General features: G+C 45.9%; 1 protein-coding gene across 1 annotated transcript in view; it reads right to left on the minus strand.

Moving 5' to 3' along the window:
* The window catches only part of MORN1 (MORN repeat containing 1), a 472,343-nt gene extending 459,682 nt beyond the window's left edge, over nt 1–12,661 (minus strand). Inside the window, exon 1 of the mRNA XM_040325902.1 lies at nt 12,539–12,661. Within this exon, the coding sequence (XP_040181836.1) occupies nt 12,539–12,611 (73 nt within the window). The 5' untranslated portion in view covers nt 12,612–12,661. The remainder of the gene's footprint in view (nt 1–12,538) is intronic.
* Between the last annotated feature and the right edge of the window lie 5,027 nt (nt 12,662–17,688).

Genomic DNA, 17,688 nt, shown 5'->3' on the forward strand with positions numbered 1-17,688 from the left:
CACTGTTGTGGCAGGTTTGACATTTTTACTGTTATCTGTGATGTCAAACAACCTCCCCGGGATCATGCAGGCTGGAAATGATCAGACAATGATCCATTATAATCAGATGGCAGCACAGGGTTATACTTGTAGGATATCACATGAGAAGCTGCTGAAATCTTTATGGTCTGAATTAAAATCTTGCGAGCCTTTGGCTTTTCCTTTTTCTGTATTACTCCTCTGCAACTCACACACACCTATAGGTCTCCTTTTGAAAATGCTAGTTGCCTGGCTCTCCTGGAATCCTGAACACGAACTCAGTGGCTAACTCAGGTCAAAGCAAAGTCAGATCTCCAGGTCTGCTCCGCGTGCTTGTTCCGGGTCTGTGTCTCAAAGTATTGAAGCCAGAGAGACCCAGGCAGCTAGCATTTTCAGACCAGGGATCAGCAACGGCAGCCTCTACATTGCCGTCAGTACAGCAGAACACTGCAGTCTCTGGAGTTTTGGAGAGGCAAGTGTGCTGTAAACTGCACTTTCCTTCATGGTTGTTATCCAGGATTTTCTAAAATGTTTAGTGTACTGGAGCCCTTCACTGAAGGATAGTTCATCCCATTGACCACCTGTGTACTCTGGCCCTTCACTGAGCCCCATTGTATGGAGAGTTCTTCCCATTGACCACCTGTGTATTCTGGCCCTTCACCGAGCCCCATTGTATGAAGAGATCTTCTAACTGACCACCTGTGTACTCTGGCCCTTCACTGAGCCCCAGTGTATGGAGAGTTCTTCCCATTGACCACCTGTGTATTCTGGCCCTTCACCGAGCCCCATTGTGTGGAGAGTTCTTTCCATTGACCACCTGTGTACTCTGGCCCTTCACTGAGCCCCATTGTATGGAGAGATCTTCTAACTGACCACCTGTGTACTCTGGCCCTTCACTGAGCCCCATTGTATGGAGAGTTCTTCCCATTGACCACCTGTGTACTCTGGCCCTTCACTGAGCCCCATTGTATGGAGAGTTCTTCTCACTGACCACCTGTGTACTCTGGCCCTTCACTGAGCCCCATTGTATGGAGAGTTCTTCCCATTGACCACCTGTGTACTCTGGCCCTTCACTGAGCCCCATTGTATGGAGAGTTCTTCCCATTGACCACCTGTGTACTCTGGCCCTTCACTGAGCCCCATTGTATGGAGAGTTCTTCCCATTGACCACCTGTGTACTCTGGCCCTTCACTGAGCCCCATTGTATGGAGAGTTCTTCCCATTGACCACCTGTGTACTCTGGCCCTTCACTGAGCCCCATTGTATGGAGAGTTCTTCCCATTGACCACCTGTGTACTCTGGCCCTTCACTGAGCCCCATTGTATGGAGAGTTCTTCCCATTGACCACCTGTGTACTCTGGCCCTTCACTGAGCCCCATTGTATGGAGAGTTCTTCCAATTGACCACCTGTGTATTCTGGCCCTTCACTGAGCCCCATTGTATGGAGAGTTCTTCCCATTGACCACCTGTGTACTCTGGCCCTTCACTGAGCCCCATTTTACGGAGAGTTCTTCTCACTGACCACCAGTGTACTCTGGCCCTTCACTGAGCCCCATTGTATGGAGAGTTCTTCCCATTGACCACCTGTGTACTCTGGCCCTTCACTGAGCCCCATTGTACGGAGAGTTCTTCCCATTGACCACCTGTGTAATCTGGCCCTTCACTGAGCCCCATTGTACGGAGAGTTCTTCCCATTACCACCTGTGTACTCTGGCCCTTCACTGAGCCCCATTGTATGGAGAGTTCTTCCCATTGACCACCTGTGTACCCTGGCCCTTCACTGAGCCCCATTGTATGGAGAGTTCTTCTTATTGGCCACCTGTGTACCCTGGCTCTTCACTGAGCACCATTGTATGGAGAGTTCTTCTTATTGGCCACCTGTGTACTCTGGCCCTTCACTGAGCCCCATTGTACGGAGAGTTCTTCCCATTACCACCTGTGTACTCTGGCCCTTCACTGAGCCCCATTGTATGGAGAGTTCTTCCCATTGACCACCTGTGTACCCTGGCCCTTCACTGAGCACCATTGTATGGAGAGTTCTTCTTATTGGCCACCTGTGTACTCTGGCCCTTCACTGAGCCCCATTGTATGGAGACTTCTTCTCACTGACCCCCTGTGTAATCTGGCCCTTCACTGAGCCCCACTGTATGGAGAGTTCTTCCCATTGACCACCTGTGTACTCTGGCCCTTCACTGAGCCCCATTGTATGGAGAGTTCTTCCCATTGACCACCTGTGTAATCTGGCCCTTCACTGAGCACCATTGTATGGAGAGTTCTACCCATTGACCACCTGTGTACTCTGGCACTTCACTGAGCCCCATTGTACGGAGAGTTCTTACCATTGACCACCTGTGTATATTGGCCCTTCACTGAGCCCCATTGTATGGAGAGTTCTTCCCATTGACCACCTGTGTACTCTGGCCCTTCACTGAGCCCCATTGTATGGAGAGTTCTTCTCATTGACCACCTGTGTACTCTGGCCCTTCACTGAGCCCCATTGTACAGAGAGTTCTTTCCATTGACCACCTGTGTACTCTGGCCCTTCACTGAGCCCCATTGTACGGAGAGTTCTTCCCATTGACCACCTGTGTACTCTGGCCCTTCACCGAGCCCCATTGTATGGAGAGTTCTTCCCATTGACCACCTGTGTAATCTGGCCCTTCACTGAGCCCCATTGTATGGAGAGTTCTTTCCATTGACCACCTGTGTACTCTGGCCCTTCACTGAGCCCCATTGTACGGAGAGTTCTTCCCATTGACCACCTGTGTAATCTGGCCCTTCACTGAGCACCATTGTATGGAGAGTTCTTCTCACTGATCACCTGTGTACTCTGGCCCTTCACTGAGCCCCATTGTATGGAGAGTTATTCCCATTGACCACCTGTGTACTCTGGCCCTTCAATGAGCCCCATTGTACGGAGAGTTCCTCCCATTGACCACCTGTGTACTCTGGCCCTTCACTGAGCCCCATTGTATGGAGAGTTCTTCCCATTGACCACCTGTGTACTCTGGCCCTTCACTGAGCACCATTGTATGGAGAGTTCTTCCCATTACCACCTGTGTAATCTGGCCCTTCACTGAGCCCCATTGTATGGAGAGTTCTTCCCATTACCACCTGTGTATTCTGGCCCTTCACTGAGCCCCATTGTATGGAGAGTTCTTCCCATTGACCACCTGTGTACTCTGGCCCTTCACTGAGCCCCATTGTATGGAGAGTTCTTCCCATTGACCACCTGTGTACTCTGGCCCTTCACTGAGCCCCATTGTACGGAGAGTTCTTCCCATTGACCACCTGTGTACTTTGGCCCTTCACTGAGCCCCATTGTATGGAGAGTTCTTCTCATTACCACCTGTGTACTCTGGCCCTTCACTGAGTCCCATTGTAAGGAGAGTTCTTCTCAATGACCACCAGTTTACTGGACACTGACCACCAAAATTAGAAGTGTTCTTTTCATTGACTACCAGTGTACTGTGGCCCTACACTGACCACCAATATAAGAAGTGTTCTTCTCATTGACTACCAGTGTATTGTGGCCCTACACTGACCACCAATATAAGAAGTGTTCTTCTCATTGACCACCAGTATACTGGAAACCTTCACTGACCACCAATGTAAGGAAGGTTCTTCTCATTGACCAGCAGTGTACTGGAGACCTTCACTGACCACCAATATTAGAAGAGTTCTTCTCATTGACTACCAGTGTATTGTGGCCCTTTACTGACCACCAATGTAAGGAGAGTTCTTCTTATTGACCACCACTAAAATCCATAGGGACCTGGGACAACTGCAAGGAGCCGAACAGCACTAAAAATAGCCGAATAACATTTACTAATCACAAATGTAAGGAAAATTCTTCTTATTGCCCACCGGTGTACTGGGACCCCTTCGCTGACCACCAATGTATGGAGAGCTCTTCACATTGACCAGCAGTGTACTGGAACCCTTCATTGACCACCAATGTAAGTAGAGTTCCCTTCACTGATAACAAATTTATAGAGAATTCTTATTGACCACCACTGTACTTCATGGGGACCCGGAGCAACTGCCAGGAGCTGAATAGCACTAAAAATAGTCTAATATTATTTACAGTAAAACCTTGGATTGCGAGCATAATTCGTTCCAGAAACATGCTTATAATCCAAAGCACTTGTATAGCAAAGCATTTTTACAGGGTATAAAAGAGAAGTGTAGCAATAAGTTGCTAAATGTTGTACCTTCATTAACCACTTCCATACTGGGCACTTAAACACCTTCCTGCCTAGGCCAATTTTCAGCTTTCATCGCTGTCGCTGTTCAAATGACAATTGCGCGGTCATGCTACACTGTACCCAAACAAAAGTTTTATAATTTTGTTCCCACAAATAGAGCTTTCTTTTGGTGGTATTTGATCAACTCTGCGTTTTTTAATTTTTTGCAAAAAAAAGAGACCCAAAAGAAAAAGGTTTTTCGTTTGTTTTGGTTATAAAATGTTGTAAATAAGTATGGTTTCTCCTTCAACTGATGGGCACTCATAAGGCGGCACTGACAGGCACTGATAAGACGACACCAATTAGGTGGCACTGACGATGGGCACTGATAGGCGGCACTGATGGGCACTCATGGGTGGCACTGGTGAGCACCGAAAAGGCTGCACTGATGGGTACTTATGGGTGGCACTGATGGGCACTGATATATGGCACTGGTAGGCATCCCTGGTGGCACTGGCGGTGGTAGGCATTGTGGGTGGGCACTGATTGACAGATGCCTGGGCATTGACTGGCAGCTGCCTGGGCACAGATTGGCATTCCTTGGTGACCTAGGGGGGGGGCATACCTGGTGGTCTTGGGCGGCTTCCCTGGTGGTCCTGGGTGGGATCCAAAAGGGGGGGCTGCGCTGATAGACAGCACAGACGCCCCCTTTCAGGAGAGCAGTCGATCGGCTCTCCTCTACTCGCGTTTGTCAGACGCGAGTGAGGAAAAGCCGATCAACGTCTCTTCCTGGTTACATCGTGATCAGCCATGATTGGATCATCAGCACACGGCAACACAGATCGCTGAGATGCGCGCCCCCGGGGGCGCGCAGCAGCTTCATATCCTGCCGACGTCATATGACGTCCAGTCAGGATATCGCAACCACTTTGACGCCGTAATTTTGCTATATGGTGGGCATTAAAGAGGTTAAATGTAACCATATTGCTACACTTAGAGGCTCCTCTATTTTAGACTCAGTTGTGACACGATACTCTTATATCAAGACATCGCTTGTATATCAAGTCAGAATTTTGTCTTTTTTAGCACCTGTTAGATAAAGATATCTGTATATATTGTATATAAACAGTCATTAAGAAATCTATACTATGTTCTCTGTTCAGGGAGAAAACTAAGATTGTCTTCATATTGCGGATCATTACAGGATACATATTGCTATTATACTGTATGTTGCTATGGCTCAATTCAAACACTCCAATAACAGTTATATAGAAAGTCCCAGAGGATACAATTAGCTAACAGCTTGTGACCAGTACAATGGCAATAAACAAAACAATATGCAATAGGTGAAGAACAAACTACTGACAACTTACTAATATTAGTGAGCAAATCTAATACAATCTACTCCACTGGAGATTTAGATACTCTGCCTACCATGATAGGAATTAGTAAAGAGTAAAAGTTCCCAGTGCCCAACTGTCCCTCGTTGGAAAGGTCTGTCCCTCGCTGGAAAGGTCTGTCCCTCATTGGAAAGGTCTGTCCCTCGTTGGAAAGGTCTGTCCCTCGTTGGAAAGGACTGTCCCTCGTTGGAAAGGTCTGTCCCTCGTTGGAAAGGTCTGTCCCTCGTTGGAAAGGTCTGTCCCTCGTTGGAAAGGTCTGTCCCTCGTTGGAAAGGACTGTCCCTCGTTGGAAAGGACTGTCCCTCGTTGGAAAGGTCTGTCCCTCATTGCAAAGGACTGTCCCTCGTTGGAAAGGACTGTCCCTCGTTGGAAAGGACTGTCCCTCGTTGGAAAGGACTGTCCCTCGTTGGAAAGGACTGTCCCTCGTTGGAAAGGACTGTCCCTCGCTGGAAAGGTCTGTCCCTCGCTGGAAAGGTCTGTCCCTCGTTGGAAAGGTCTGTCCCTCGTTGGAAAGGTCTGTCCCTCGTTGGAAAGGACTGTCCCTCGTTGGAAAGGACTGTCCCTCGCTGGAAAGGTCTGTCCCTCGTTGGAAAGGTCTGTCCCTCGTTGGAAAGGACTGTCCCTCGCTGGAAAGGTCTGTCCCTCGTTGGAAAGGTCTGTCCCTCGTTGGAAAGGTCTGTCCCTCGTTGGAATGGTCTGTCCCTCGTTGGAATGGTCTGTCCCTCGTTGGAAAGGACTGTCCCTCGTTGGAAAGGACTGTCCCTCGTTGGAAAGATCTGTCCCTCGTTGGAAAGGACTGTCCCTCGTTGCAAAGGACTGTCCCTCGTTGCAAAGGACTGTCCCTCGTTGCAAAGGACTGTCCCTCATTGCAAAGGACTGTCCCTCATTGCAAAGGACTGTCCCTCTTTGGAAAGGACTGTCCCTCGTTGGAAAGGACTGTCCCTCGCTGGAAAGGTCTGTCCCTCGCTGGAAAGGTCTGTCCCTCGCTGGAAAGGTCTGTCCCTCGCTGGAAAGGACTGTCCCTCGTTGGAAAGGACTGTCCCTCGTTGGAAAGGTCTGTCCCTCGTTGGAAAGGTCTGTCCCTCGTTGGAAAGGTCTGTCCCTCGTTGGAAAGGACTGTCCCTCGTTGGAAAGGACTGTCCCTCGTTGGAAAGGACTGTCCCTCGCTGGAAAGCACTGTCCCTCGCTGGAAAGGACTGTCCCTCGCTGGAAAGGACTGTCCCTCGCTGGAAAGGACTGTCCCTCGTTGGAAAGGACTGTCCCTCGTTGGAAAGGACTGTCCCTCGTTGGAAAGGACTGTCCCTCTTTGGAAAGGAATGTCCCTCATTGGAAAGGACTGTCCCTCGTTGGAAAAGACTGTCCCTCGTTGGAAAGGTCTGTCCAGGACTATTATTGCCTTATCCAGAATCTGGTAGGGATATTTTCTATGATCCTTTTTGAAGGTTTGGAGCAATATGACATAGATTGGAGGACATGGTTACATGCTGGAGGGATTGTTGTTTGATGGTATATTCTTATTGAAGTAGGATTGGGAGAGAAGTTAAGGGATGTCCTGTAAAAAATACTCACCATCTATTTACATAGAGACTTGTGGATACATTCAATGGCATATTAAGGAGTGGATTTGACCTTATGTGATCTGGTATATGAATCATGAATGGCTAACACTTTGTTGGATGCATGTCACAAGCATTCTTCAAGGCTGCACAAATTTTACCCCACATTTTCTCTAACTTCCTAACTTTTCTCTAACTTCCTATTATTAGCAGCTCCATCAAATGGGCAGAATGTGAAATATTGTTCTGAAATAACTCAGAAAATATACCACATTTTGGCCACTAGATGGAGCAGAAGATCATATAAAGTCAAGTGTTATATTGGGAGCAGTGGTTGTGTCTGTGCAATAGACAACAATGGAAGTACCACAACGGGGATGCATGCAACATTTGTGCATCCCTGTGTCGGTAAACACAGCCCTCCATGGGGCATAGATAATCACCCTGTATGAATTGGGGGAAATTTGTGCAGCCTGGTCGAATGCTTGTGACAAGTGTAATGCCTCGTACACACAATCGCGATTTCCGACAAGAAAAGCATGTTTTTTTTTCAGCAGGAAAACGGCTGAAATTTGTCTTGCATACACACGGTCACACTAATCTTGGACGAAATTCCAACCGTCAAGAACGTGGTGACGTTCAACACGTACGACGAGCCGAGATCAATGAAGTTCAATAGGCAGTGTGGCTCTTCTGCTTGATTCTGAGCATGCGCTGTTTTTTTTGCGTCGTTATTGCATACAGACGATCACGATTTTTGATAGGAATTTTTCCTGTCACAAAAATTGAGATCCTGCTCTCAATCTTTTCTTGGCCGGAATTCTCACGCAAAAAAGTGCAATGGAGCATATACACGGTCAGAATTCGTGACAAAAAGCTCACATTGCACTTTTCTCTTTGGAAATCGTGATCGTGTGTACGAGGCATAAGCCATTCACTTACTAGATCAGGTAAGGTCAAATCCAATTTACCGTATTTATCGCGGTATAACGCCCTCCCGCGTATACCGCGCACCCCTAATGTTGCCCCCGAAATTCCTGTAAAAAAAAAAGTTATATGATTTTATTACTTACAGTTTTGGTGTCTTCCCAGCGTCCATCGTCCGGTCCGGCGTCCGTCTGCGGCCTCGATGGTGTCCTGCCGGCTTCTCCAGCGCGCGCCTCACGTCGAGTCCCCGCTTCCCGCGCTCAGTTCGAACGCCTCCGCCGACATATACCGAGTGCAGTACACTCGGGTACATTCGGCAAGGCTCGGCTTAGCTCGCGCTCACGCTCTGTGACGTTTATGCGTGAGCACGAGCGAAGCCGAGCCTTGCCGAATGTACCCGAGTGTACTGCACTCGGTATATGTCGGCGCAGGATTTCAAACTGAGCGCGGGAAGCGGCTATCGGCGTATATCGCTCACCCACGATTTTCCCCTTATTTTAAGGGGAAAAAAGTACGCGATATACGCTGATAAATACGGTATTATTATTATTAGTAGTAGTATGCAGGATTTATTTAGCACCAACAATGTATGCAGCACTTTACAAGATAAGGAAAGACAGTACAATAAAAATACAATTTTAATAATCTTCTGTAATTTTCTTTTCAGTTACAACTAAAAACCTCTGAAGAAGACCCTTATGGTCGAAACGCGTTAGAATTTTTATATATCCGATGTTCACTGTATCCAGCTGTATAATAACCTGCTGTATGCTGTTAATTATATGAAAATAATTTATAACGTCCGTTGTCTATACCGCAACTCATATCTTATTTATACTCCCCATTCCCGTTTGGTGTATGTGACATTCCCTAATAAACCTTTTTACAATTTTACATATTGCATCTAATTCTTTATTTGTCGTACAATAAAAATACAATTTAACCACTTGCTTTACTGGGCATACTTCTTTCCTGTTTAGGCCAATTTTCAGCTGTCACGCTTTGAATGACAATTGCGCAGCCATGCAACACTGTTCCCATATGAAAGGTTTATCATTTTTTTCACATAAATAGAGCTTTATTTTGGTAGTATTTAATCGCCACTGGGGTTTTTATTTTTTGCTAAACAAACAAACAAAAAAAAAAGCTGTAATAGTTTGTTATAAAAGTTTGCAAACATGTATTTTTTCTCCTTCATTGATGTGTGCTGATGAGGCGGCACCGATAGATGGCACTGATGGGCTCTGATAATGAGGCACTGATGGGCACTGATTGGTGGCACTGCTTAGCAGCAGTGACAGTCAGTGTGCAGGACCAATGTCCCATTTGCACAAGCCAGTAATCGGCTTATTACCTTTTAGAGGAAGAGTGGGGTTATATGTGTGCCAAGGCCGGCCAGTACCGGGCCCCCAAAGTCAGGGAGATCAGGCGCAAAAAGATGACTCGAGTATAAGCCGAGGGGGGCATTTTCAGCACACAAAAAATGTGCTGAAAAACTCGGCTTATACTCGAATATATACGGTTTATTATTCAGTTTACAATTTCTTTATGTGCAGGATCTGCAATATATTAGCTTAGTCCCACAATGGGTTTTGTTTTGTTGGAATTTCAAATACAGAAAGTAACTCTCTCTAGTCAACAATAAAAACGTGGCAAATGATATGATATAAATGATATAATAATAACCCTCCCCCTACATTAACTAAACCTACTACTTCCTGGTAAAGGAACGAGGACAGATTAATAATCTGTGGTGAGCAGTCACATGATGCAACCAGACCATATCTAGGTCAGATTACCATATAGATGAACAGGTCCTCACCTTGGTCACGATATTACAGAACTAAACATAAAGCTTTCAGCTCTGATGCCCGTTTAGGACCATGACACGTTCTGCTACTAATGACACCCAACACCAAAGTGCAACTTCCACCTTCTGTATAGATTTTGCTCCCTAGCTGCATTACACTGTAGGATCTCAATGGGTAGAAGGGGAGAAGGAAAAAAGAGACAGCTAGCTGGTTTGGGCAGGGAGGGAATTATTATATAGTAAAAGGTGAGGAAAAGGTGAGTTGACTTTTATGCCGCGTACACGCGATCGGTTTTCCCATTAGAATAAACTCCGGCTGGTTTTTCCGATGGAATTCCGCTCAAGCTGTCTTGCATACACACGGACACACCAAATTCCGACCGTCAAAAACGCGGTGACGTACAACACTACGATGAGCTTAGAAAAATGAAGTTCAGTGCTTCCGAGCATGCGTGTTTTTTTCTCTGACGGAATTCCATACAGACAAACCTAATTTCAGATATAATTTTTTTATATATATATTTTTTATATTTTTAAAAGAGAGCATGTTCTCTTTCTAAGTCTGTCGGAATTTCCAAAGGATAAAGTCCGATGGGGCATACACACGGTCGGAATACCCTATGAAAAAATTCCGTCTTTTTCCATCGGAAATTCCGATCGTGTGTACCCGGCATTAGCTTTTCTGAATACTTCCCAGTGACATAATCACCAGTGTCACATAAGTCTGCTACTCATTATATACTTATTTTTAAAGAAGTACTCCAGACAAAACAAATGTTTCTCCCAACCAGAGGAGCCAATTTTTTTTCATGGGCATTTCAGAGCAGAGATATACTTACCTAATCCACCAATTCTCTGAGCGCAAGACTGGTCCCTGCCCCCCGCCCCCCGACATGCTAGTGGTCTTGTAAGTGGACTGTTCTTGACGTCATCATGCCCATAGACCGGCTCTGGATGGGAGGACAGCAGGAACAGTCTATTGATGGATGTGGGGGAGCACAGTTTTCCAGAGAATGGAAAGATTGGGTAAATAAAGCCTTTTAGTGCGCCTCTAGACAAAACAAGCAGTTAACCCATGCAATGTGGGCATAGCCCCACTGCATAGAAGATTTTTTTATTTTTTTTCTATGGAGTTATGCTTTAAATAATACAAATGTACCAATATGGCTAAGTAAATAGACCTGATGCAAAGCTGTCAATAAAATACAGATTCCCGACCTCATCCTGGCCAATGGGGCTGATCTACAGCTGATTCTTTTTAATGGAGAAGCTCAAAGCTTAAAGCGGAGGTTCACCCAAATAACATCTATATCAGACCGACTTCTTTATACTTCTAACATGTACAGTCTGCATTTTTTTTTTTTTGACTCTGTACATACCGTATAATCTATATTTGCAATCTGGCTTCCGGGTACTTCTCCCCGTGGGAGTAGGTGTTTCTATGCTGAGGAGGAATGTCCTCTGGGAGGACGCCCAGATGATTGACGCCCTTTCAGAAAAAGTTCCCCCCGGCGGATAAGGCCCCGCCCCCGTATTGCGTAGGGGGGATAAAGATCACCACAGTGCATTAGAAGCAAAAAATAAAATAAAAAAGTGTAGTTTGACAGTGACAGCCCTGTAGGAGAGGGGAGGGGCTAATTCTAGTATTATGGTCCCAAAAACAGAGGCGACTTGGTCCCAGACTCTCAGAGATGGCATTGTAGCGCTAAATTGTGACAATATACAGGCAATAATTGTGCGATAATTATAATGGACAACAAACAGGCAGTCCTGCCAATATGTGGGCAACAAATGGGCAATGATGGAAATAAAATTCACAGGCAATATTTTGAGTCAACTCAGTAATTCCATTCTTATTACCGCCACTCTCCTGTCACCGCTAGTGGTCTCCCCCCCACAAACGCACCCCCTCTTAGTTTCTGTCAGTCAATTTTTCTCCCTCACTGATGTGCGCTGATGGTGCTACACTTGTAGGCTGTACTGATGAGGTAGCACCAAAATGGCGCACTGATGGGCACTGATAGGCGGCACTGACTGGCATCACTTATGGGCACTGATTGGTTTCACTGATGGGCACTGCTGGGGGTTTACTGTAATCAGGGCACTGATGATCCATGCCCTGATTACCTACCCTGGTCTCCCCTGCGAGGAGATGCCATGGATCAGTTCTCCTCGCCTCACAGTTCCTGGAGTTCTGCTTTAACATACACTTACCCTCCCCCCACGTCCACCTGCATGCGAGGGTGACATCTCCATTCTTTCAATGAGATTAGGTGACGGGCGAGTATCCCAAATCTCAATAACGTGAGGGTCCCCCAATGTACACGGGGTGTGTGTTGTGTTCAGGGACTCAGGTATTGCTTTAGATTTTTGTGCACAGAATAGAAAGGGGGAGGGGTCCTTACCAAATAAAAGCAGACTTCAGATGGATTGTAAGGGCCAATTTAAATTAAAATAAAATAAACTTTCTAAACAAAGCTTAAAAACAATTCTAAGTTTCGTGAACATACTAATTATTAAGATTGTTAAAGATATTCAGCCATTCCCAGTAATATGCAACGTAAAAAACAATCTTCTATTTAAACCTTTTCCTAGTACAGTACGGTCCCGTCCTACGTTACATCTCCCCTCATGTATTACCGTGCCGGAGCTGCTTCTTCACATCACCCGCGTATTGCTTGGACATCCTGAGTGCTTTCCTGGAGGCCGCCATCTTTCCTGCAGTGTTTACATAGCAACCAATCCACGCTCGCACGGGAGCTGTCACTAAGGGGTGGGGCTAAAGAGGAAAGGCTGGCCAATAAACGTCGGGCACCTGGCAAAGCTTTCGCGCGGCTAGTGCGCATGTGCCTGCTCAGATTTGACAGCTGGTCTCGTGGGCGGAGTTTATGATCGGTGATCACAGTGACAATGTGTATAGGAAGCTGTGTGTGATGTCCACATGATGACATTACCAGTGACAAGTGACGTGCCTCATAGTGACCTTTATACTTGCCAAGAGGGAGATATTTCCATCTGTTTCTCGGTGCACCACCCTTTAAAGAGACCCTGTCACCAAATCCTTCAGCTCAACCACAGTCTATCCATATATTACTGTATACATAGATCCCAACTGTCCCTGATTTCGAGAGACTATCCCTGATTTGGAACCAAGTCCCTCTTTTCTCCTCATTTTGGTCTGATCAATAAAGTTTTATATAAAATGCACTTTTTATCTTTCAAAAACGTTTTTCCCAGCGCTAAACCTTTCATCCAAATTCTAAATTGCTGCGTTTGTAAGTTTCAAAAGCCAATATAAAGTAATAGTAGTGGTTAAAATTTTTTAAAAAAAAGCGGTTCAGGTTTAAATTGAGATGCCATTCAAATGAATATAATTTCTAATGTGCTTTCTGCCATTTGTCATTCACACCTCAGTACTTTGAAATCGCAGGCAGAATGGCAGGACATCTTCCCGCGATTCCAAAACGCAGAGATGGGAATGCAGCCTAAGTGGTTAGCACTTCTGCCTAGCAGTACTACGGTTGTGTGTTTGAACCCCAACCATGGCACTCCCTGCCTGGAGTGTGCATGTTCTCCCTGTACCTGCGTGGGTTTCCTGCCACACTCCAAAGTCATGCTGATAGGTTAACTGGCTCCTGTCTAAATAGGCCCCAGTATGTGTAATTTGTATGAATGTGCGTTAGGGACCTTAGATGGTAAGCGCCTTGAGTGCAGGGACTGATGTGAATGTACAATGTATATGTGTGAAGTGCTGTGTATATTGATGGCGCTATATAAGTGGCAGTATTAAATAAATACAATTTCCCCATTTGAGACAGGAAGCCAACATTATCCAAGGCCCTAAGGGCTCGTTTAAGCCAGATACAGAGAATGGGCCAGATCCTCAAAGAAGTTACGCTGGCGTATCTATTGATACGCCGCGTAACTTCTAGTTTGCTCCAGTGTATCTTTGTTTTGTATCCACAAAACAAGATACGCCTAAAGCTGGGCTAGATCTGACTGGCGTACGTCTTAGTACGCCGTCGGATCTATGGTGCATATTTCCGCTGGCCGATAGGTGGCGTTTCCGTCGATTTCCGCGTAGAGTATGCAAATTAGCTAGATACGGCGATCCATGAACGTACGTCCGGCCGGCGCATTTTTTTATGTCGTTTCCGTAAGGCTTTTTTCGGCGTATAGTTACCCCTGCTATATGAGGCGTATCCTATGTTAAAGCGGTGGTTCACCCTCCTTCACATCATTAGACCATTACATTCGGCATCGTAGCGCGAGCTACGGTATGCCGGTCTTAAATTTTTAATCCCCGTACTCACTGTGCTATCGATGATTGAAGAATCCGACTCCCGCGGGGAATGGGCGTGCCTATGGAGAGGGAGGATGATTGACGGCCGGCTCTGGCACGTCACGCTCCCCGAAGACAGCCGGAGTAGGTCTCGGCTATTCACGGCGCCTGCGCACAGGCTATGCGCAGGCGCCGTGAATAGCCAAGCCTATTTCGGCTATTTTCGGAGAAGCGTGACGTGCCAGGGCCGGCCGTCAATCACCTTCTCTCACCATAGGAACGCCCATTCCCCGGATTCTTCAATCATCGATAGCACAGTGAGTACGGGGATAAAAAATGTAAGACCGGCATACCGTAGCTCGCGCTACGATGCCGAATGTAATGGTCTAATAAAAAAAAACATATTTTTTTTTTTAACAGGGTGAACCCCCGCTTTAAGCATGGACGTCGTTCCCGCGTCGAATTTTGAAAAATGTACGTCGTTTGCGTAAGTCGTTCGCGAATAGGGCTTTGCGTAGAATGACGTTCAAGTCGTAAGCATTGGCTTGTTGCGGGTTAATTTCGAGCATGCGCACTGGGATACCCCCACGGACGGCGCATGCGCCGTTAAAAAAAACGTCATTTACATCGGGTCAAGACGTATTAACATAAAACACGCCCCCATCACATCCATTTGAATTGCGTGCCCTTACGCCGCCAAAGTTACACTACGCCGCCGTAACTTACGGTGCAAATTCTTTCAGGATAAGGAAAATACGCTGTAAGTTACAACGGCGTAGTGAATCAGAGATATGCTACGCCGGACGCAACAATGCGCCACGCTACGTGGATCTGGCCCTATGAGTTGTTTTTTTTCTTCAACACAGTGGGCTGAATGTAAAAAAAAATAGAGATCGCCATAGTGTGGCACTCTCCCCATCGTGCCTTTTTAACTTATACGTGTCAAGTTTTCTGCAGTGTTTCATGGAGCTGTGCTATATGGAGGATCATACATTGAACTTCATATTTGTGGTACGAGTCATGTTATCTAACCATTAAAGTCACTCTTGTGTAGACATCCTAAATTCCTGAGATTGCCATCTTGGATGTCAGTCCTAGAGCTGCCAATCAGGTGACACTTTATAGCAGGGGTCTCCGACTAGCGGCCCTCCAGCTGTTGCGAAACTACAAGTCCCATCATGCCTCTGTCTGTGAAGGCCATGCTTGTGACTGTCAGCCTTGTAATGCCTCATGGGACTTGTAGTCATGCAACAGCTGGAGGGCTGATAGTTTGAGACCCCTGCTTTATAGTATTGCCCCTTGGCCCTCTCCAGCAGCTACATGAAAGGTGATTTAAGGAGGTGAGGGTCACCAGAACCAGGTAGATTGTGACAACCCCAAAAACTGACAAATAGAGAGGGTGAATCTCCCTAGCATGAACTTTGACTTCAATAAAAACCTGACAGGTGTTCTAATCCCTCTCCATTCTATACAAAGCTATAGGATGAACAGGGAAGTGGTGTATAACAGAATAGACATACTAGGTCGCTTTTACAATAAAGCATTCTTACCTGCCTGTTCACCTTTTATAGTGCACACTGAGTTGTGTATGCGCAGCCAGGGCCGCCATCAGGAATTATGGGGCCCCTTACACAGCTTCAGGCATGGGCCCCCTGGAGCAGAGGGGGGGGGGGGGTGCTGCCACCTCAAATTGAGAAGCAGGGGTGCCGCCGCTAATTGAGAAGCGGGGGGGGGCTGTGAATTAAGAATCTGGGGGGGGGGGTGCTGCCACAGCAAATTTTGGGTGCTGATGAAAAAAATAACAATTACAAAAAAGAAAGAAATTAAGAAATGTATATATATATATAAAAAAAAAAATGGGTAGCCACTCGGGCCCCTGGGGACCTCTGGGCCAGGGGGTGCCGCCGCTAATTGAGAAGCAGGTGGGCCGTGAATTAAGAAGCGGGGGGTGCCACGTATTTAGAAGCGGGGGGGTGCCGCCGCTAATTGAGAAGCGGGGGGGGCCGTGAATTAAGAATCTGGGGGGGGGGGGAGCTGCCACAGCAAATTTTGGGTGCTGATGAAAAAAAAAAACAATTACAAAAAAGAAAGAAATTAAGAAATATATATATATATATACCTCTGGGCCCTTTTAATAAAAACAAAAAAAATAAAAAATAAATATATATAAGAGAAAAAAATAAAAAATAAAAATTATAAAAAAAAATAAAAAAGCGGGTTGCCATCCGGGGCCCTGGGGACCTATGTGTCCTTTAATAAAAACAAAAACAATTAAAATATATATATATATATATATATATATATATATATATATATATATATATATAAAATAATTTTTTTTTTTAAAAATTATAAAAAAAAGGGGGGTTGCCATCCGGGCCCCTTACAGGTGTACTGTCTGTACCCCCCTGATGGCGGCCCTATGCGCAGCTCAGTGTACAATGTCTGTACCTGCAGGGATAAATGAACCCTAGTGCATGTCTGGGAGTTGCGTTCATCCTGGCATGGCCAATCAAAATGATTGTAGATCCTAAACATGGAAGAAGACTGAGCAAGGCCAATTAATACGAGCATAGATTCCAAACCCGGAAGAAGATTGGGAGAACTTAAGTTATCAGTGCTGGAGAGGGATCTTGCAAATGCCACTTCGCTAGAAGGGAGGGGAGTATAGTTTCACTTTAGGCCCCTTTCACACATGCGGATCGTTCGTTTCCACAGTTCGCTCACTTTTTTTCAAAGAATAAATGGATGAAGTTTACATCCATTTTTCGTCCGTTTTCATCCGTTTTTTACATTTGCCAGCTCGAGTCCTTAACCACTTGAGTCCCGGAGCCATTTTTTCATGCAAAAACTGACCATTTGTCCATTTACATGCGTTTTTCGTCTGATCTGTTTTTCTAAAAGAAGAAAAATAGGGCTTTGATCCATTAAAAAATGTTGACAAAAGCGGGTGTAGAAGATGATCATCCATTTACATCCGTTTTTCCATAGAGATGCATTGATGTCTGTTTTTCATCGTTTAGCAGATGGATGAAAAACTGAAAAATGGTCTGCATGTATGAAAGATGTCTTAAAGTCAGGGGCGTCTCTAAGGTTCTAAAGGATTTGGGGCCGCCCTGGAAAACTAGCCTGAAATGTTTTGGGGCCTGTAGCTTATTAAGGTCACCCTCAGGCTCATGTATACTCACCTGCGCCACACTCCCCCTTTGTTTTACTCCTTTATTGAGGGAGCACCTGACCTTCTTCCATGGTGCAGTGCTAAAGCCTGATTGCCAAGTCCAAATTTCACATTGGCAGGATAATATCATCAACCCTGTGTAAGCTCCAACACCATTAGACACAGAGCTTACACAAGGCTAGGACTGCAGAGCAGTCCTTGGCAGGGTGACACAGAGAACATGGGTTTATATAAGTAGGGTGGGTGAGGCTTCTAAAAGTACATTGCAATTCCATTGCTTCCCCCATATTTCATTTACCCAGTTAAACCATATAGATAGAAAAAAAAGCA

Source organism: Rana temporaria, chromosome 10, assembly GCF_905171775.1.
Source record: "Rana temporaria chromosome 10, aRanTem1.1, whole genome shotgun sequence".
Lineage (NCBI taxonomy): Eukaryota > Metazoa > Chordata > Amphibia > Anura > Ranidae > Rana > Rana temporaria.